Source organism: Manacus vitellinus, unplaced genomic scaffold, assembly GCF_001715985.3.
Source record: "Manacus vitellinus isolate BGI_N305 unplaced genomic scaffold, ASM171598v3 scaffold_53_pilon, whole genome shotgun sequence".
Taxonomy (NCBI): Eukaryota; Metazoa; Chordata; class Aves; order Passeriformes; family Pipridae; genus Manacus; species Manacus vitellinus.
This window is the reverse complement of record NW_021940637.1, coordinates 2,088,425-2,111,081: the sequence shown is the minus strand read 5'-3', so window position 1 is coordinate 2,111,081 and position 22,657 is coordinate 2,088,425. Positions and strand designations below refer to the sequence as shown.

At 42.1% G+C, this 22,657-nt stretch overlaps 1 protein-coding gene across 1 annotated transcript; it reads right to left on the bottom strand.

Annotated features, from left to right (window-relative positions):
• Window positions 1-1,155: 1,155 nt before the first annotated feature.
• On the bottom strand, window positions 1,156-22,342 carry CA12 (carbonic anhydrase 12). Its single transcript, XM_008934851.2, is given in 11 exon segments — window positions 1,156-1,240; window positions 2,023-2,107; window positions 5,900-6,026; window positions 7,068-7,225; window positions 7,678-7,741; window positions 9,338-9,433; window positions 10,257-10,399; window positions 12,820-12,999; window positions 19,119-19,139; window positions 22,155-22,294; window positions 22,296-22,342. Coding segments are annotated over 11 exon segments (1,146 nt in total).
• Between the last annotated feature and the right edge of the window lie 315 nt (window positions 22,343-22,657).

Sequence of the window (22,657 nt, the reverse complement as noted above, 5' to 3'; positions counted from 1 at the left end):
CCTGCAGTTATTTTAGGAATAAGCCTCTGCTCTGTCACTTCCTCTGTGTGTGTTAAGTACAAGCATTTCAGATCCTCACTTCAAATGTCCAGTTCAAGAGGAATTCTGTATGCATTGGGGCTGGGCTGGCTCCACCCTTTTCTTCCTGAAGTCAATGACATTCCACATTGTCTTCAGTGGAAACAGGGGCAGGTTTATGCTTCTCACCTTCAGAAATGTATAATGAGACTCAAGTATCTAGCTTATAAGGTCTGAAAAGATAATTTAGATTATTCTCTAGGAATTAAATTACTGAAGTCAGAGAACTAAATCAGCAAAACCATCTACTGTTTAATTGCAGCTGTAATAAACACTGTAAAATCAATCAGGATTTATGATTAAATGACAAGTCTGCTTAAAAGCAGCAGCAACTGCATTATCTCCACATCATTCATACACACACTATAAATAAGAGCAGGATAATAAGACATGATGCTTCTCTCATTTCAGTGACAGTCAGGGCTGGCCTCCACAGCAGATGTGTGAGGCTGGGGGATGTCTGGAAGGTGAGCTGTTCCTCTAGCAGTAGTGTTTTTTCAGCACTGAGTTCCTGGGTTTGAACTCCATTAATAATCCTTGTGGCTCCCATTGCATTTACACTTCCCTCTTCCTCCTTTCCAGCTCCACTGGTGAATGTACTGGCATCATTTGCTGTGCTTCTAAAAACTGCATCAGCTGAACAACCCAGTTCAAACTCTTATCTCAAATACAGTTTGCCCTTTATCTTGTTTATATTCACGATGCTGAAAGCAATACTCTGATTTAGCAGGGAAGAGTTCTTGTAGCTTGATGAGAGTGTTCAGATTGGAACACCTGTGGGAAAACCTGGGCTAAACAAACCATAAAACTGGAGTTTAGGATTAACTGTAAAATCAATTAAAACACCCAGACTCAGTGAGCAGCAGACATGAAAGGAATGTGGTGAGGAATTCAGCTCAGGGGTATTCACTGATCATATCTCTGGAAAACAAGGGAATGAGGGCTACACAAGACTTTTGGCTGGTACCTGCTTTTAGTACTCTCTTGAGGCTTATCATTAGCCAAGAACAAGAGACCACCAATCCAAAGTAAATCAGTGCTGTGAATGAAAAGGGGCTTTTGTGACAGAGCAGGGCATCACATTTTGGAGAGGTCTTCCTCCTCCTTGTATGTGCCTGGTTTGTAGATGACTCCTCTGTTGTCTTGCCCTTCCTTTTTGCAGCTAAAATAAAACAAATGTATTAAAGAACTGTAATGCCAATGAAGGAAAAGCACCATTAGTTACTTAAGATGGTCCCTTATGCATGCATGAGATTATTTTTCTCTGTACCAGTGCAAATGTCACCGTAGCTTATTGTTGCAAATATTCTGTGTGTAGAGTCAATGCAGGATGCAAAGGGGTCAGGTTGTAGGAAAGTTTGTAATCTTAGATTTTTTTTCCCAGGATTTGGTTTTGTTGGCAAACAGTGGCTAAATGATCTTTTAACAATACATATTTCTTCCCCTAAAATGATGTAAACTTTGGGAGAGGTTTTTCTAAAATTCCATTCTCTTCGTTTCCCTCACTGTTCCAGGAAATATTCTGGGGTTTGTGTTCTCCCTGATTCTCACACACAGTTCTCTATTTCCTGGCCTTGCATCTTTTAAGGGTTTACTTGAGCTCTGCTCCAGCAATTATTATTTTGTGGAAAAACAACTGTATATGTTTGCTTTTCACAAAACCCAGCCACTCCTACAGCGGCAGAACAGTGGCCACTCTGGCACAGAGGTTGCAGCACAGAGAGACCTTTCAGCCAAATAAACATATTTTACTGGCAATAAAACAGAATTGCTTTGGAGTGTATGATACAGGGGAAATAATGTCTACAGTGACAAAACCAAATCAAAGTTTGTAGGAAGAGATCATGTCTTATAAAAGATCAAACATTACTTAGACTCACTTTGTGTCAGAGGAAAAATTTGGTTTGGCTTCCTTTTCTGTGATGTGACAGGCAGACATCTTACCTTCTCTTCTTCAGGAGCCACAAGGCCACTGCAAGGATGGTGAGGACTGCCAGGATGCAGGCTATCACAGCAGACACAACAAAACCTGGCAAGGGAGGGAAAGCACCCAGAACTGTCAACATCCTTGATTGAGAGGAGAAGATTAGTGCCTGAGGTGTCATAACATTTGCATTCTGCATCTGCAGCTTTCCTGCAGCCTGTTTTGTGATTATGGAGTGGGTAACTTTGCACAGATGTGCTCTGGAAGGTCCTGCCCCCACAGCTGGTTCCACAGCTCACCGTGCTGGGAAGTCAGACACACACTGGAGTCACAGCACCAACATGCACAGGCAGAGAGGTCAGAAAATCTTGATTTTTTTTTGCTATAATGTATAAGAGATCATAAGCAGAACTAAAGAAGTAAACCCAGGCAAGTTAGGCTGCTAAATTCAAAGCCTTTTGTTTTTTCAAGGCAGAACACCACTGAGTGTGGAGAGCTGAAAAGTGATCTGCTTTGCTGTTGAGAATATTACTTAAAGGCACTGAAGAAGGTAAGAATGAATTCAGGATAGTGGTATGAAGATCTGAGTGTTCCCTTGTTTGCATAGAGATGTTAAGCATTATAATTATAATTCTATATTTGCTAACGACCTTCATATACGTATTTTGGCAATAAAGTATTTTTATTTATTTTGGCCCCCCCAAAGATCCTGAAGGTGAGCTCTCTCAACTGTGTTTTCTTAATTCATTGTTTTTTACATTTTATCCAACAACTATTTCCCTCTAAGCAACATCAGAACTCTTTCAAACTGACATGGAGTTGAAGGAGAGCTATTTTACAAAAAGGGAGTTTTGTTATAGTAAAGGTGCATCAAATGGACAAGAAAATACAACACCAAATAGATAACTGTAGAAAAAAGAGCTTGTACTTTGAAGAGGAAGGTTAGGGAGCATTTCTGTCTGATGAGACAATCTTCTTACAAAATTTGCTTAGATAGAATTCCAGTATGGTTCCATAACCAAAACTAGACACCAGTTCCCACTGAGCTGGTGGGCAGTGGAAGGTTTGAACATCATAACAAATTCCAGCTGAATGTGAAGCTGATTTCATTGGAATAGATTGCTGACAGCCAGAACACATTATGAACATATGTGAGTTTTGCTGCATAATCCTTCCAGATTAGAGACCTTTTGAAATGTATTCTTGTTAAGAGTGAGCATGAATTTAGATATTAATTATTGGCATCAAAAATGTGGATGACTGAAGACTTCAGTCATTTGCAATTTTGATGCCAAACACAGGCCAGTGGCCTCATCTTGTGGCCTCTGTGCTCAGGTGGAGGTGGCAGCCTTGGCACTGAAAGGGCAGAAAAGCTGCTCTGAACACCTGCTTAGCTGGGCTCTAGGTGTGCACAAGGGGATTTCTTTCACAAATTTCTGGGGTTGCCTGGCCCAAGCCATGATCCCTTTATGGCTTTTCCTTCCCTTCTCCTCTGCTCTGTCCCTACCCGTGGTTCAGCTGCATCAGGCTGGGCACTTCCAGCCCCCAACCAGCTGGGCTGAACTGTGCTTTGATGGCAACGTTTTTTTCTTCTTTTTCTTTGTCTTTCTTTTTTTGCCCTTTAGGTGAGGGGCTGCACCTGTGAGGGAGCCTTTGTGACTGTGGTGAGAGGAATGTGAGATTACAGGGGCCATGAATACCTTTTCTGAAACGGGTTGAACATTTTTTCTATGGTTCACTGATAGAGTCAATGAGCTTCTGTAATTAAATGTTGTTGGACTGAATGGAGTTTCTATTCAAGGAGCACTGAGCAGCCTCTTTCATAGCCATAAAGACCAGTTCTTGGGTAAGAACAGCAGGATGGGCAATAAGCCACACCATTTAACTCTGCTAAGTCATGCCAGCTTTAAAGAGACATTGAAAATGTTTCTGTAGCTGGTGTCACCTCTGCATGGGAGCCAAATAATGTGGCTTAGCAAAGGGGGAGCCAAATGTTATTATTGGGTTTGGCACTGGTTCACAGCAACAATTTTGAGAAAGTCACATCTGGGTCAGATTTCCCCCCACGGATGGAAATAATGCTTATGCTATTTCTGTGAAGTGTTTGGAGATTCCTGGATGAAAATACAGTGTCTGATTTTCAGTTACTGGGATCATGGATTGTAACTCTCTACCTTCTACTTTTAAGTACTGAGTGTGATTTACAGAAAGAATGTAAGTCAATGCTGAAAAGTGAACTTAAGGAACAGATGGATAAGTGCATTTCTCATTTCTGACTGACCAGTCTGACTCAGAAAATCACTAACTCTTGGGTGTGGTTAGGAATCAACAACATATCCCCTCCAAGTCCACCAGGTATTGAATTTTGATAAATTTTGATAAATTGGTAAATTTTGATAAATTTAAATAATTACTAATTATGTGCATTAATTCCAGAGAAGGCACTCAAAAGAAACTTCATGGTAGTTCCTCTTACAGGAAGCTTTAGAAAGATTTTAAAATGTTGCCATGAGAACTGAAATGGTCCCCAGCCACAGGAGGACTTGTGAAATTGTCTCTGGGTTTATCTCAAAGATGGAGATTTGCTTCAAGTAAGGGCCAAAGGCTGCTGATGCCCCACACTGCTCTGGCTGGGAGTTTGGTGCAGCTGAGCTGACAGGAGGTCAGCCACCTCTGGTGACAAGGCTAAATCATCACTGATTGCAGGGAAATGTTTTGCCGGGGTTTTTTTTGGCTGATCTCTGATTTTCACTCTTCTTTATAGCTTTGCATCAGAAGAGATCTGTTATGAAATGGTCTGTCTGCAGGGGGGAATGGCAAGAACAGTTGCTGCAGTGTGTCTGCAGGGAACTGTCCCTGCTGTGGCTGCTGTGTGACATTTCTGAACATGCACAACTCCTGTGCTTTCTGTTCTTTCACCTAAACGGTGAAGAAACTGGCAGGTGAAGGTGAAATGATGTCCTAACACATTTTATTAATTTGAAAGTTTACTGCTTGGCCAATCCTTTTTGTGCTGTGTCCTTTTTCTTTTAGAAATCTTTTAGTCTCCATTTCAAACAGTAGAGGGGCTGGCCTAGACTCCTCTGCCCTCAGTGTATGTGCCACCTTCAGACACCTGAGAGTATTTGTTTGCAAGACAACAAAGAATTTGGAACAATACATTTTGCACAAACAATATACTCCAATGCCTTCCTGTGGGTACAGCTCAGCTCCTCACCACAGATGCAGACTTCTGTGCAAACCCCCCACCAAACCTATGCATTGCCATTGTGTAACCCTGCATAATTAAGCTTTTAAATCAGTTTTTCCTCATAAGATGACCTTTTCTTTTTATTTGTAACACTGGATCACACAATCCAGTGTTATGAATTATTTTTATTTGTTAGGTTTGAATTCCTCAAGGACCTCCTCTGATTCTGTGTGATTTCCCCAAAACAGTGTCCCTGAAAGGCAGAGTTGTGATTCCCTTTAAGTGTGTGGTCTGCTTAAAACCAAGGCTGACACTGCTGAGAACCAGCAAACATCACTGGTGAGGCAAGGCCAGCTTAAGGTGTTCAGTGTTTGTAGTGACAGCAAATACTTCTGCTAAGCATCAGAAGGCCAAATGTGTTTTTCTTCTTTTACCTCCTTGCCTTTGATCAGAAGGGTTGCAGGTCTTGCCTGACACCCCCTGTGGAAAAAATAATTCTTATGTACTCTGTGAGTACCTTATTCTTGTACAGCTGCCCATGCAACAGTGCAGTAAGAGAAGAAAAGGGAACAAAGGGATCTGCTGGAAAATGAGATTGCTGTATTTCTGCAGTGGTACAGATGCAACAGCGCTGCCACTTCAGTATTTCAAGTGTCCCCAAAGGACTGGGCACTGTTTCTTTGCACAGAAGCATTCCCACAACTTACCTTCACGGAAGGAGATGAAAACCAGCCTTTCATGAAACTCCTGAACATTCCTGAAGTTATCCACCATCTCCAGGGGCTCGGGGTCGTCACTCTCTGTGCAGTACATGGCTGTTTCCAGGGCCAGGAGCTAGAAAGGGAAGCACCCTGTTCAGCTCCCAGGATCCAGAGAAAGCAGGGCCAGGGTGTGATCACTGGGAGTGTGTTTGAAATCAAAGGGAAGGGGATAATTAAGTGATACTTAGGTCTTATGTGGCCTGTGAGCCCAAATACAGAATACTGTGTAAAGAGTGAGGCATCTCCAAATGCACACCTGTGTTTTGTTTGCATCCTGATAACACTAATCCTGCTTAGTGATTATCTGCCAGGAAAACTGGAGGGGAGGAAACAGGGTGGCCTTTTCCAGCATGTTCCCCCTAGCACAGTATATCTCCTAAGCAGTATTAAAAGCTACTTTATGAAAGGACTCTTTACTCTGCTAAAGACACGATCTGACAGAGTGGACAAAGGTAAGAATGGATTTTCATAACGAGGAGCATGCAGAGACTTTGATAATAACATTTTCCCCTGTGTCTATAATTAGGTGAATCAGAAGACAGTGATTGTGAGTTTATTATAGTTTGTGTAAGTGGCCACCCAAGAACAAAAGAAGTTAATTAGATGAGCACAAAAAATATCAGTTGGGAGAAACACTGGGGATTCAAGACTGACAAATAACTCATCACATGCTTTTTAGAAACTTAACATCTACCCAACCTGTCATACCTAAGTCAGGATTGAAGTAGCACTAAAATGCTTGGTGAGTAGTATTCAGACATGGAGTGTGAACAAAGTAATCTGCAAGTAACTCATGGAAAGTCTTTATGCAGGAGTAAGGACACAGTGGAAACAGAAATTAATCTCACTTGACTGTGATGTTTTCAAGCTGATACTGTACCAATGGCTATGCTGTTGTCTGTCATTTATTTATTCTGGTCAACTGAAAACATGCTAACTCCAAACAGAACAAGGTATTGATTTATGTCACTTCTGTGCTGTTCTTCCCACTTGAAGGCTTTTAGCAATGGCTCTCTTTCAGTTTTACAGGAAGATAAGAGCAATCCAGGAAATGAGAACATGCATTTGCTGTTCTGACCCCAACCAGGGAAACATGTGCTCTATTGAAACTTGCCTGCTCCTGTGAAATTGTGACGGGGTGTCTGAAAACTGTCCAGAGAACGCTGGGGTAGCAGGGAGGAGTTGTCAGGGATCCTTCATAGCGATAAAACTCATCCAGCCTGGCAGGGAGCAGTTCTCGAACGTTGAAGCCAGGCACTTGGACCTTCTGATCTAAAAAGGGGATTCATGGAAAAGCCTGCATCATTCCTATACATGCAGTGCACCAGTGAAGTGAGTTTGCTTTTCAGTAAGTAGATGTTTTCGGTGTCATATCACTAGGATAGGAAAAATACCTTTTAGCAGGGATAGTCCCAGTTTAATAAGGAACACGGCTTTTTAGGGTTTCTATGTACAAATCTTGTCTTAGATATCAAATATGAATCCTGTAAGATAAACTGAAGGCCAGATTAACTAAAAGCCACTGTGTGCAAGAAATAAGGCCCAGCCAGGAACATGTGGTGCTTGGCAGCCATACACTCCTCCAGAAATGCACTGCATTTGGAGGTCTCTCAGTTTGTGACAGGTTTGTCTGAGATCTCTGGGCTGTTTCTTCAGCCAGTTCAATCCCCCTCAGGGTGGCATCTGACACCCTCAGCCATTCTCAGTGTGGTGCAGCCACTCACCCTTGTACTTCACGTTCCGGAAGTGCCTGAAGATCTTTTCATAGGAGGGGTTGAAGGGTCCGATCTGAAATGATCACACTGTTAAACAGCTGTGCTGCCCACTGTGAATCTGTGCTCCTCTGGCTGTACTGGATGGCCTGTCACAAGGCAAGCGTCCCCACTGTCCAGATATTCATGTACCAGAGTGGCATAAGGGATTTTATAACTCAAAACTCTAACACTGTCCTCAGAGCACAGTTATGCTCCCACTGAGAGCTGTCAGAGCTGCCTTGTCAGGATGCTGCCTTAACAACAGCAGGGTAGACTTTAGTGTGCCCTTGAAAGCCCCTGTTGCTCTTGCCTGTTCAGAGTGCTGAGAAAAAGGAGAGAAACCTCTGAGAACCTTGCAGGCATAAGTTCTCAACCGACAGGCTTCTCAGATCATCTGCTGCTTTCTCATCAAAGCCACAGTTTTCCACCCATGAGCATTTTTCAGTCTGCTGCTCCTCTCAGTCCAGGAAGATAAAGAGTGACACCATTGGGTACCACTGGCAAGGGCTATAACTCAACTATCAACAAAGACCATCTTTTTCAACTGCTACCAGCAGCTTTTCTGTCTGATAATCAGTGTCTTTTTTCATGAATTCTTCAGAGTTGGTGCTTAGCAACTCCTCTGACAACCAGACATAGTAAACTGGTGTCCTTAGATCAACTGCAATAGCCACCAGCTGGCTGAAAGTTTTTCAGAGATCTAATCTCCATTGTTCCCTAATTTGATTTTTAAATATCATTGCTTGGAAATAACCAGATACCAGTATTATTCCCTAGCAAAATATACAATACTCTGAAACTTTTCACAGCTGCAACTTCCAAATTAACTGAAATGTAACACAAAATTACTGTCAAAATCTTAGAGCTGCTAGGAAGTGAGCTGGGATTGCATTAATGAGAGCTTTGTCTGCTAACTAGAACATTTTCACTTTTTTGATGGAAATGTGAAAGCCTGGAGGTTGGGTTTTCTATGCTGCAGAAAATCCTCACATTTAAAAATTACAGTTATCTTATTGAGGAGTTTTAATCCTCAAGAAAAGGGAGACATATACACACAAGGTACTAAAATAAAACCTGTTTATGATCATTATTATCTTTGTATGTGGGGCTTTAGAGAGGAAAATTGGAAAGTTGTCCTTCTATCCTGTTAAAAAGGTCACTGAATTTACTTCTTTACTGTAAACTGCGATTCAAAGAATCTGGGAAGAGAGCAGCATGAAGACTGTGGTTAAATCCTAATTACATATGGTGGTCAAAGGCAGGGCTGTGCCTGCCTGTGCCTCTGCTGGGTCAAAACTGCTCCAGGCTCCAGCAGTTCTGAGGAAGTGAGCTGGGAATTCACTGTTGCCTCCTGTTTGATAAGCCCTACCAATCCATGCAAAAATGGATTTAACATAGCTGAAGTTAATTTACTGAAAACCATGAGACAATATTCAGAATTCCTCTTTTCTCAGAATGTGTTCCTGTTTTGGTATGTGCTGCTGGAATCTGACTTTTTATTGGTGAGAGGGGAAAGGAAAAACCTTTATTCAGCCACTGTATTGTTAAATGATCTGGATAATCTTGTACATTGATGACTTAATGATTGAAAGCATATTCTAAACAACAACAAAAGCCCTAAGGATCCTACCTCGAGGAGAACAGCCAGAACTGCCAGTCCATCCTCTTTGTCCATTGCTGCTGTTACATCTGGATATTTCTCAGAGTTGTAATGCACAATATGCAGCTACAAAGAAGGGGATACTTTGTTATAGTAACATGTGGGTGTGCTCACATTTCTGTTTCACAGCTAAAAAGGACCAACTCAGCCACCTCAGGATAAGACAATACAAGGAGGTCCTTTAGTGATTTCTGGGGGTAAGATCCTTTTAGAGAAATCAAAAGGTCCTGGGAGTCCCACCTCCAGCCCTGCTGTAGCCAAGTTACACACACCCCACAACCCTCATAATGAAGGGGGGAAGAGGATCAATGACTTCAGCTTCAAAGCATCTTGACTGTACTACTAGTAAATTTTTCTGGAAAAAAGACCCACCTTAACACTTCAATATTTAGAACAAGAAACTCAGTGTTAAATAGAGAAGAAATGGATTCCTAAAGTGCTGTTATGCAAACAAATTATTCTGACTAATTTTGAGGTAAATATCTGATTGGCACTTCCTATCAAAATCTATTCCCAAATCCATCATTTAAGATTAGAAAAGGTAGCAAATAGTTCTTCGCTGGATAGAAGAAGGTGAGCAAAGGTAAATAGAGCAGCAGTGCCATGCAGCTAAAAGATATACCTGGTTTACAGAGAAGAACCAAGGTACCAAATATCTTGAAATGACCCAAGTGACCTTGTTCCAGCTCTGAGTTTGGAGCCCAAGTTCTAACTCCCTGACTTAGTGACAGTACATCAGAGTCCACCTTTTTTGCACAATCCGTTTTTTAGTATATACCCAGATCTTAGCAGCCTTTTACAGCCTTATCCCCAGGACACAGATCCCACTTGGAAGCAGTGGGACCTGCCCACCCTTCTTTGCTCTTTCCCTGGCCTGAGCTTGTCTCACCTCTGCTGCAAAATGCTTCCCACCCATGGTGTGCTCCGAGCCTTCGGACTTGTTGCGGTTCCCCCAGTGCAGGTGGAGCTGAGATGCAGTGTATTCAAAAGGGAGGTTCCTGATGGACATGGTAGGTGACAGGTACATTTTCACTGCAAGCAGACCAAACCCAGATGGGAGCAGATGATACCACAGCTCTCAAGAACAGGGCAAATAAAACTACTCTAAGTATATTATGTGGGGAGCATGAACAAAGCAGGTTCTTAACTCAGACCCATCTCAGTCTGGGGGGCAGATAAACACTTCAGTGCTCTTTAGCCCTTTCTAGGTAAATCAGGAGGATTTAGAACATATCCTTTTTCTACTTTCTTAAATGAAGGAATTGAGTGTGAGAATTGTTGCTAATGGAAATCTTCCTCCTCCCTGAAGAACGCAAATTTATCTCAGACTTATTGAAGAGACAATTAGTGAGATGTTGGAGCAAAACTTAGGTTCGTGTGCCTTTTTTCAGTCCTCTCATAATGATTGAAAATGTCTTAGTAAATTAAGACTTATCAGGGTATTTTTTATCTCCTGTTACATTGAACTCCTCTGCTTCTTAATCTTCTTTTAGGAGCACATGGTAAAACCAAATAAACTTTTCCCTCTCCTCACTGCTTCCAAAACCCAGAACATTGATGTCAAGCAGCAAGATAATCCCAGGCCTTAAGAACTAGCATTTCCTCTCTTGACTGGGTGGAGATCTTGGCATGCATTACCCTCCCTTCTGCTCACTAATACTCTCCAGTGGGGATGACAAGCTGGGTTTGGGGTTTTTTTGGTGTAGTAATTCTTAACTCAGGAGAAAGTTCTCAGTTGTTCACTTGAGACTTTTGGTACTCCATAAAGCAACAGTTTATGTCAAGAACAGATTGATTTCTTTATTACTTTGTGGTGTGAATATAATTTGTTTCTGGAGTGTGCCAGATGTTTTTCAGGGGAAACAGGGCTCAAAACCTTAGTGAAGGAACAGCTGCAAGCCTATGGTCCTAAAAAGCTTGTTCTGAGCTCTACTGTTTTTGGTCTGGCTGAAGTAGGTGATTGTATCTGGATGAGCTGGCTGGTGAAGCACAATAATTATATGTAGGAATGACTGACAGACAATACTAAGCTTCCTACTGGTTTTCTCTCTGGCTGAAAGAGAAGGCAGCAGCAGATTGTGTAATGATCACTCCAACAGAGTCTAATTTTTAATTACTCAGAGCAATCAATTTGTACCTCAGTGAGGTTTCTGGAGTACTTTGCATCTCCCCTGCTTTCTAGGAGGGCACTGACCTTAGAAGTGAATTCCCATTTTTACTGAGGGGGAACATGTTTTTGTCTTGGCTTTCATTAGGAAGTAGTCAAACTGTTTTAGGGGTGAGATGTGACAATGACAGGTGACAAAGGCTCTACAAGGAATTTGCCTGTACCTGAGTGACCATTATGTGAGGGACAGACTCCCTGTGATGTTCTTTTGCCTCCTGGCACCATTAAAGCCCACAGTGACAATGTTTCCTTCTCTGCCTGTCACTCACATCAGCCCAAAGCATTCAACTGTGACAGTGCAGTCTTTCACTTGGGACCAAGAAGGACTTTTAGGAAAAGAAGGCTCACAGGGAAAAGGTGTTCCAGCCATTCCTAGTTTAAAGGATTTTGATGGAGGAATTGATTAAGAGGAAAACCAGGAATCATGTCCTAAGAGAAGAAGGGGCTTATGATGTTCAATAGAGCAGGTTTACCTCACTGAAAGAATGAGAGAAAAAGAGACTTTTGCATGTTGGTCAAACATGCCAGAGCAGAGCAGAGGCCATTTTATAACACAGGTTATTTTGATGCTTATAAAATAGAAAAGGATACAAAGAAGGAGGGCTTTATAACTGTTCTTATTCCTATGTCTTCAAATGTTTCAGGAAGGAATGAAAAATGGTGGAACTAACTGGCATTATATATTGTGTCAATATAATAGATCTTTATAAGACTGCATCTTTTCTGCCTTTACCTACTGTAGTGACATTTTGTTTAAGTGCTGCAGTGGGGAGGGCATGCTTGTATGCTATTTCTAATTATTATTCTGTCTTCTTACTGGTCTTATCTTATGCTAGAGAGGTTTCTGTCTGAAATCAAAGGAACAGAATGGTGCTTCTAGCTCTTTTTTTCCTTCCCTCCCTGCCCATGTAATTCAGTTGAGCTGCTTTGATAGCCCAGGATGTCAGAGACCCATTACACTCATATTTTATCAATTTATCTCTTTTCAACAGAATCACAAAGTCTGTTGCTGTTTCAGAGCACCACAACCAAAGTAGTAAGAAAAGCTCAGGAATTAATTCTGACATGCCTAGAGTTTATTTTAAAACTCTTTATTCAAAACTCAGCTTACTGGGCATGCATTTGTCCTTAGTACATTCCCAGGTTTCCCTAGCCTGTGCTGTAGATGTGAAGGCTTTATCATCACAGCTTAATTTCATCTGATAACCAAAGTAGTTCACCCATGAAGCAAAAAAAACCACGAGTTCCTGCAACTCCCAACTCCTGCTGTCACTGAGCTCCTTACCTGAATGACCATTATTGGTCAGTGTAAAATGGTCAGTGGAGGACACATTGTAGCCTATGAATTCTAAAGGCAGGAGATTGGAATCATACTGGAGAATATCCTTGTGGAAGTCAATTGGAGATTGGAACACTCCTCCACAAAATGGGTATTTCTTTGGCCAGGCCTTCTCTCCATCAGGACCTGTGCAAATCAACAGAGACACATTTGTCAAGCCTTAACACCAAATTTGGAAAGGAAGCCTTTTCTGAATTTTTAGGCAGTTTTTTTTTTAAATCTCAATTTTATCTTTCCATTGGATAGAAAATTGGAAAATTGCCCCATTGGATAGAAAAGGGCCAAATGCCAAAAAAAAAAATCTCACATTGAGACACTTCACTGCTTTCACTGCCCCTCAATTTTTTGACAGTCTCAGCTGCTGCTGTTACACTCTAGGGGAGCTGCAGGGCTGGCAGCTCACAGGGTCAGACCTGCAGGAGCAGCACCACGGGCAGCCACAGTGCCCCTGAGCCTCCCCGATGGCATTGTCTCCACAGGGCCCATGAACGTTTGGATCTGTGACAGTATTTGGGTTATTTACTGACATGAACCACTTTTCCCTATGGAAGTAGCAGGCACAGGCCCAGGAAGGCTATTCCAGCCTTCTGAAGAGGATTGCTGAAAGAAGTGACTTCATGTTGACAGAGTTCAGTGCACAGAAAGCCAGCCCCTCACAGCCTTTCCCTCACTGTACAAACTGTCTGGCTCTATCCAGCCAGACTGCATAACCCACACTGAAAAGCTAACTTGCAAAAATGGAAGGTGCTATGAGAATTTGACCTGCAATAACTTGCTCAAACTCTGACGAAACTTTTCTTCATCACAGTCTTTTGCCCGAGGTAGGATCTACAAAGAACAGATAATATCAAGAGAATTTTAATTGTGCCTTTGATTTAATTACACATTAATAGCCAGCAGCTGTTCACAAGCTGTAAACTGAGACTATTTGGATTTAAATACCAGAAGAAATACTTGCAACTTGTGTTTCTCCTTGTCTCTGAACATTAGTCATGATTCTTTCCAAGGCAGGAAGGTCTTTTGGGATCACCAGCCTGGTCTGGATAACACAGGGCACTGAGCCTCCCTGCTTCAATGAGGCCACATCTTTCAGAAGGGAATAAACATCTACTCTTCCTTTAAGCTTTTCAGGTAAAAGATACTTCATTAGTGCTCTCCTCAGCAGCTTGATTTTCACTGTGAGCCTGTTGTCACCACGCTTTTGTTCCTCACTGACGTACTTATAACACAGAGGGTATAGTTTCTTACTTCTCTTAAAATAAATCCCTTGAGCCTTTGGTTAGAAGGCTTCTTTTCCAAACCTGTAATATTCCTTCTGGCTTCTTTGAAGATCAGGTCATCAGTGGCAAAGCAAGTTCAGATCTTTTCTGAAGGAAATTAGCAGCCAGGAGGATATTATTAGAGGCTCACTTTATTTACATGCAAGGCAGTTGCCAAGTATATGGATAGTGGAGGTGAACCTGACTTAAACAGTGTGTGTGACAGAGGCAAGTGCAATTCTGGTGCTTAAAGACAGACTTACTTCATTGTCAAAGCTGTTTAAAATTATTCCAGACACAGGTTAACACATGACATTGTTTGCAGTGTGGATACTCAGACTCAGTCAGTGCTTTTCAGTATGAATAGGCCTTGATGTTGCTGCAGCTTAAATCTTTGACTCCAGTTTGCTGACAATCACAATAATTTCTCTCCTCTTAGATCCTAAAGTTACTGAAATTCCTTAAAAAACCTAATAAATGTTATGCTGACATTATAGAAGACTGCATACTATCCTCTACCTGTTTTTTGGCAAATAACAAATACATCCACAAGAGCATAAATTCCATATATACTCAAGAATATTTCCCAGAAAAATATACATCAGGATATCCCAGGAAATTATAGTTTCTTAGGTTGCAACTTGATGTGCAAGACAATGACACTGATATTTAACATTTTACAGGGAGCTAAGACTCCAACAGTGTCAGAAAAACTGGTGAGAAGTCCTTGTTGTAAGAAGACTCAATCATTTAAAAAAGGTTTTTTAAGGCAGTGAGTTTGCAAGAAGACTTTAATATACTACACATCACAGGTTTGGAGACTTGATAATTAAATAGGTAATTGATGTATAAAACACAAGTCTAGTCCCAGCCAGTGAAAACCATGTCATGAAGTACAAATCATTTTTTCAGTACTATGTTTGGATAAACTGAATACCCTGAAGAGTTGGCAGCAGAAGATGGGAACTTCCACACCCACATCACCAGTTCAGAAGGAAAACTTTTGTGTTCTCTATAAAATGCTGTAGTTATCATAGTCTTTATGTACTTTGATCTTTACTAGCAGTTATCCTTTCCTTGGCATAACTCTGCAACTCACTCACAGGCTTTTAAGCTACAGCAGTTTTTGCTTGTTTCTCACTCCTGCTCAATTAAGAAAAACCCAACAAAACCAAACAAAAACCCTTTTTTGGTAAAAACCTGTTTTTATAGAAATTCTGCCTTTTGTCACGTAGTCTTTCTAATTTCCTCAGTGCCTCAAAACTCTTGTCTCAAAGAGCTGAGCTCACTGCAGCTTGGGTTTGCATATGTGATTTTGAGATTTCCATGGCAGATAAACCACACAGCTGGAAGGCATTTCTCAGCTAGGTCTGTTGAAAATGAATGATTGATTGTGAACCAGATTTTCCTTTTTCTGTGCCAGCACATTCAGATAAATTCACTGGAAATCACATCGTGTTTACAAAGGCTTTGTCTGATCACTATTGAATAAAGAACAGCATGTGGATGTATTAACATTGGCCTGTGTTACAAGTCCCAAAAGGTATTAACATAAGAAGTATTGCAAAATTATCTTCATAGTTAATTTTCTTCTTTTGTGAAAGACTCAGGCACTTCAGAAGGTGTTTGCTGCTCTGAGGATCCCATCAGCACTGTCAGCAGAGCAATAACTGTGCCATGGGCCTGTTCTACCCACTCAGCACTGTTATTCAGCTGGTGGAGGGAGAGAATGAAGGCAGGGAGCTGTTGGTGTGAGTGAAAGTAGGACCCTCATGCTACCACTGCTCCCAGTGCTGCCAGGAACGTTCCCTGGTGTAGGGAGTGCAGACTCAGGCTGCTCAAATCCAGCTTGTGGGTTGCCTTCTTTTATTTGATTTTCCAGGACCGTGTTCCCCTGCCACACTGTAAACAGCCCTGAGCCTGGCTGTGCCCTCATGGCTGTTTTGTAAAAGCTGTCTGTAAATAAAGCAGCAATAATTCCCTGGGCAGTCAGGCTGCCCAGTAAGCTGAGCAAACCACCCTCAGCACAGGGCTGCCTGTGCCCACTGTATCATCTCCTCTGACAGCTCTAGCTTTGCAGCCAGCCCCACAGCACCCCGGGGGGGTCTGCTCCCAGGATGTGCACGTGGCCTCATTTAAAACAAGGAGAAAATAGGCCTGTGAGACACCAGTGTTACCAGCAGACTTTTGCTCTGATGACCAATTAATATTCGTGTTGGGGGGAGGAATCACACGGTTTCCATTGCACTCAGAGCTCAGGCAGAGCTCAGTCCCACCATTCTGGGCATGCCAGGATGTGGATACCCAGAGGGAAGCCTGTGAGGTGGAGGAATTGCCAAGAGCTGTAGCTGTCCTTGTTACTGCATTCAAGTGCCATATGAGAAATTTGGGGTGTGTTTTAGTGTGTTCACCAAAGCTGGCATTTCCTAAGGGGAACTGGAGGGGTCTTAGCACAGGCTCTCAGCACCCCACTGAACTGGAGTATTTGGCAAGAGAAGAATGAAAGAGTGTGCAAGTACAATTAGCCTGCTGTCTGTTAACAACAGTTCTTGTGTCTATGTTGCAGCATGAGGTTGTCTCCTCACATGCTAAAGCACATTTATAATTCTGTTGGCACTATTACTGCTAAAGCAGGTTAGTAATTCTGTTGGCACTATTACTTTGAACTTGTCTATAAAGCTGGTTTTCTGCATTGTAGCTGCTTGTCCACTCCAAAGGGATGACTCTGGTTCTCTGATTTCCTTCTGACCCACCTACATTACAGAAACAGAAAGCCAGAATCCAAAGAATTGAAGCCCAACATCCACTTTTAGCAATTTTCTTCTGGGGCAGAGGACTTCTGGCCTGCACCTTCCAGCCACACAGCAACACTGCCAGCAGCTGTGTGCACATGCTGTCCTGAGCTATGGGGCATCAGAACAATTCCTTCAGTTCTTTAACTGAAAACACTTTTCTTACAACGTGCTTGATGTCTTTTGTCCCTTTTACAGAAGGTGAAGCAGCCCATGAGAGAACACAGAGCCAACCTGTGCCACGAGGGCTGAGGGCTCATGCCTCAGCTCACTGTTCTGTGGTGTTTCCTTCAGCCACTTTTTTTTGGGATACATACAAGAGGAGTGAAAACAGGAAGAAGAAATAGCATTACTGCAGCTTGGCTAAGGAAGAAGCAAACAGAGAAGAGGTTTAGCCTTTTTATTTACTGTGTCTCATGTAGTAGTTTCTATTATAGCCAAGACAAATGCTCATTTCTTTGGAAAGCTTGTGCTGAACAGATAAGGCCTGATCACATGCTGTGTCATCTTGCTTTGCCACTGTGCCCTGAGCTGCTAACACTGTATCCACAATCAGCTTTACATATTCTCCTGCTCAACAAATCTACTCCTACTCCACCCTTAATCTTACACCTTGACCCTCATCTTGACATCAGTCTGCACTGTCATTATAATTGCTTGATTTCCTTTCCCTTCCTATTGACTTATCTGTAGGGAAAGCACTGCAAAGTGCTTCAGGGATGAAGATAAATGGTGGGAGGTTTAGGCTGCCATAAGGAGCCAGGATCAGTAGAAGAGTATGGAGAGGCTCTTCTCTGGCTTAGTGCAGTCTCTCTAATACCTGGTTTTCTCTGTGCAGATCAATGTTCCACTTCTACTTTTCTGTACTACCCTGGACAAGTTCAGTTGCAACTTTAATTTTTTGAAGTTGCTTTTATATATTTTCTTTTATATGTTTTTCTAGATATATTTTGAAATCAGTAGTTGAAGGAAAAAGATAATCTGTTTTGTGAACCTTCCCTCTATCCTCCAGCACACGTTAGAATATAGAAATCAGACTGCAGTATGGAAGAGCTTAACAGGAATTGATGAAGTTGGGCACTGAGAACAACACACTTGGAAATAAACACTGGCCCTCAAATTCCCAGAAAGGGAGAAGTAACTAATTGAAACAAGCACTGCCCTGGGATGGAGGGCAAAGCTTCTACTTTGATGGTAAAAGGAGCAAAAGTAGTCTTATTTTCCTTACTACCCAGCAGGGTTAGGTTTGTCTGATGGCTGCTGTCAAGGTAGAAAACCCAGGCTTTTGCCAATGAAACTGTGTCAGACTCTCCTGATGAGAGTGGGAGGTGTCTGTGTGTGCAGGGCAGTCAGACAGTACCTATGCACACACAGCTGACAGTTCTCCCTCTGCTTACGTGAAGCCAGTCAGGTAAAGTGGAGCTCAGCCAAAGGGAGGGAGGAGTTCTGAGAGGCAGCTTCAGCCTTGGAGGTTCTGCCTTGGAGCAGCACCAAAAGCTTAAGAACAAGCATTTTTTGGTGAGATTCCCAGTACTGCTACTTCTCTGTGGACATGTGGCACATAAAATGCTACTCTGAGTGAGGAAATACCTGGCTAGAGGATTTGACCAATTAAAAGAAAACATCTAGATAAATCTTCTTTCTGAGCAGCCACCAGGTCCTTCTGGGTCAGTAGCTCACAAAAAGGACTAGTTACAAATCAGTTCAATTAGTTACAAATTAACACTGCTTTCCTGAATATGATTTATTCTGCTTTGTCACTGCTGGGATTTTGGGGGACCCAAGTCTTCAGTAACATGATACAGGTGATTTGTGAACTCTGACTCAAAAATGAAGACCCATGTGGGTATGGAGAGGAATGCTCTCTGCAGAACTAGGTTCAAATGTTCTACTGGCCTGTAACTGGTGAGGAAACAGGGCTTGGGGAACCTCTGCAGTTGTAGGGCCAACCTCAGTCTGCTGAAGTTCCTGTCACTCCACAAGGCAATTTAGAACTCAATAACTGGCTCTCAGTCACCCAGATGTGAAACCTGAGGGACTGAAGAACAGATTTCAAGACAACTGACCAGATCCAAACCTGAGTAAAGGTAGTGAACCCAGTAAATACCCACCAGAATACATTTGGCATGTTATCCTTAAAACACAGAAGAAAGCCACAACTTAGTATGTATGAATTAATCAAATTAGTACTTACCAATATAAGACCACTTTGACCCTGTTCAAAGACAAAGAAAACATTACTATGAATATTTGAAATTGATCTTACTCTGTAAAGAAACAAATTGCTACTTAAACCCATGTACTGCACTGTGCAATACTTTCATCTATTTTTCCAGCCCCAGCTGTTGAGCATAGACACTTCCAAAGATTAGGAACCTTTCTGGCCCAAATTGTAATCATAATTATCCCTGTGATCCTGCCCATAAACTGTTGTCAGTCTATCTTTTTTCTCTTTGGTGGAATATCCACAGACTTTGTATGTAGGTACATCCCTGATTTTTTCCTGGCTAGGAAGGTAAGGAATTTAAATGGGGTGTAGCTACAACGAACCCCTTCGTGCCTAGTTGAGGAGTTTGAAAAACATCAGTGAATTGCCAGTTGCCACACTGGGAAATGATGGACAGTCATTTCTGTACAGCTCTGGGATTTGCCAACTGAAACAGGGATTAATAGATAGACTTTGAAGATACATGAACCCATGGAGCTCAGAGAATCCTGGGAGGGTGAATGAGTGTTAAAATGATCAATACTCACCCACTGCTTAAGGAACTGAACTTGGGATAGTGTCTCTACATGTCTTTGGAAATGTCTTGACTTATTAAATGCTCTTTTTAATTATTTTATTCCTAGTCCTGAAACCTGCAATCATACAGCTTGCTGTGTAATTAGAGGTGCTTGTCCTGGCAGACCTGAACAGTTCTGGTTATCAGGCTCATGCAGATCTTCATTCTTTGCAAATTTAATTTTGCTTCTGCTTAGAAAGCAGTCCTGAATCACAAGTCTTGCAAGCACCCAGTGTGCCTGTGAGTGTGTGCATGCAGGCAGGCAGATATTTATCCTCACAGGCACAATCCATGGCTCTTGGCTGCATTTCTTGTGCTCTGAAATGTGGTCACAGACACAGCTCTTCTCCAAGGAATGCTGTGTGAAATGTTTGGGATTAATTTGTAGGGAAGTGAGAAACAGCTGCACTTGGCTCTTTTGTATTGATATTTTGTATCAGCCTGGAACACTGAACACTCTGCTTTCGGTTTGTTAGGACCAGTGTGCCTTGTTCTTTCACACTGGAATTTTCAAAGCTGTGTAATCATCCTGGCTGAAGACCTCAGGTTCTTCCTGTAGAAGAATTCATGCACTGTCTTCGATGTCAAGATGGGAAACCTCATTTTCCTCTCGCCTTCACTCTGGAGGGGATTATCTCTTAGTGAGGTCTTTTGGGGGTTCCTTGTGTCTTCTGCTCAGGACATTCTGCAGGTAAAACTTGTATAAAGACACCAACTGACTGGCAGCAGATTTTAGACATATCCTCATCTGAGCAGGGTTTGAAGAAATATTGGCTTAACTACAATAGCTACTCTGTTCATGCTCTTACTGACCACTGAAATGTGTATGGAATGTCAAAACTATGATTTTCATAATCTAGAATAACCTTAAAACAACCAAATATTTCAAATATTTTCAATATTACAGCCAGTTACACCACTTGACACAAAAATATATGAAAGCTTCAAGTCTTTTGCCAAGTGAAATATTCCTTAGCCTGTGAGCATTTTGATGACCTGCAGTTCACTACCATCATGACTTTACTGGTGAGCACAATCACAGCAACTGGTGTAGGTTGGGCTGAGGCACATTTATACTCCTTTCATCCAGCTTAGGCCAGGAGATGAAGAGGTGACCAGATGGCAGGATCTTCTTGATCTTGTCTGAATGATCATACAGAGCTGCCAACCTCAGACTGTGAGCAAGGTTATGATCCTTACTCTGACTGATAAGGAAATGAGGAGGAGGCAGATTGTCACACTGCCTCCCAAAATCGGGGGCTTGACATCTAGAGGGGAACAGTGAACAGCTCTGTGAGCACTCTCCTGCCTCTCTGTTGATGCTGGGGTGAGTGTTGGGGAGTAGCACAGTTAATGCCCATGCATGGCAGAGGGGGTTCCTGGAGCCAGAGAATCTGCACTTGATTCAATAGACAGGGAAAAAATACCTTACCAATGTCACTAGGGAACTGGGAAAGTGGGAATGGTTGTAGTTGTGATAATCTACTTGGGAAGATGTCAGAGGTAGGCAGATACTGCAGCTCTTGCCATTCCTTGGTACTAATTCTAAGATAGGAGCTCTCCAGCATTCCCTTCAGGATGCAAGGTAGGATATCTTTTCAACACATCCTTTCAATTCCAAATCTTCCATGTGGTCACAGAAAACACCCAGAAAGCATCAAGTTTATTCTCTTATTCTGGAAAGCACTTCTGCCCTTCAGGTGGGAGATTCTGCTGGAGAATATTGGCATTTTTCAGAGGATATATGAACAACAAAAGATGACCTTAAAAGTTTTAATTCCACACCTTATTCTGCTCATATGAAAAATGGTAAAATGCTTGTCTTGGCAGAGCTCTGCATGGAGCCAACAGCTCTGGATCATGTTTGAATCTTCAGGATTTTGGTCCCATGAATATATGTGCTGAGCAAGTCCTCTCACACAACCCTTTATAATGATTCTCCCTGGTATCCTATAACAACACTAGGTGGATGATAATTAGCTTGAAAGGGGGAAAACTTATTGTAATCAGCTTGAATATATGAACATTCACTCCTAAAAAGAACTAATCCTATTTAAAGTGTATTGGATGCTTCACAGGGATTGCCTTTTCCCCCCTCCAGTTTAAAAATAAACAGGACAGAGGGAAAGCTGTGATGCCTCCACTAACTCTGAGTCTCTGCTTCATTCTATGAGAAACAAAAAGATGTCAAAGCAAGGCATAGTGAGCATGAAAGAACTCTATAATGCAAACTAAACCAGAGAACAAATTTCTCTTTCCTGTGTATGCCAGAATACCTGTACTGAGAAACTGAAATAAGGATACTGACTCCAAACAACCACAGACTGCAACAACATACAATAAACTTCGAGCATGGTATTAAAGTAGCACTAATTAAAAGAGGCCAGTTTTCTGCACACACAGAGCTGCCCTAAGTTACAATAAAATAGAAAGCTGAAAGACTTTACCGTTCAGCGGCGCTTGCACTGAGAGTTGTATCTTTAGGAAGAAAATCAGCACAGTAGCCACTCTGACTGCACTGAAGCTCTTGGCTGACATCTCAAGGAAAGACTTATAATATTCCAGCAGTTCACAGGTTTCTCTGCACTGAAGAAATTCCCCTGTAGACATGTGGCAAGTAGCAGAATGCACACATACAGAGCTCCTGCTAATGAGTTATTGCCCTCCTCTCCCCTTTTCACTCTTCTTGCTTTTAGGACTGCTTTTTATAAAGCTCCTGAGACTCAACTCAAAACAAATGATGTAATCAGACCTGCCTCTAGGTCACAACACCCTCAGAAGACTGATCATATCCCTCATTACCTCAGTTTTAGTGAGGTGCTCAGAGGGCAGACTCCAGCACTTAGAGAGGGAAATTAAACCTGGAACTTCAGAAACCCTTTAGCAGAGACACAAATGCTTTAAAAAGCTGTCCTCTTATGGGCCATACCACAGCAGAGTCTTTCTAGCC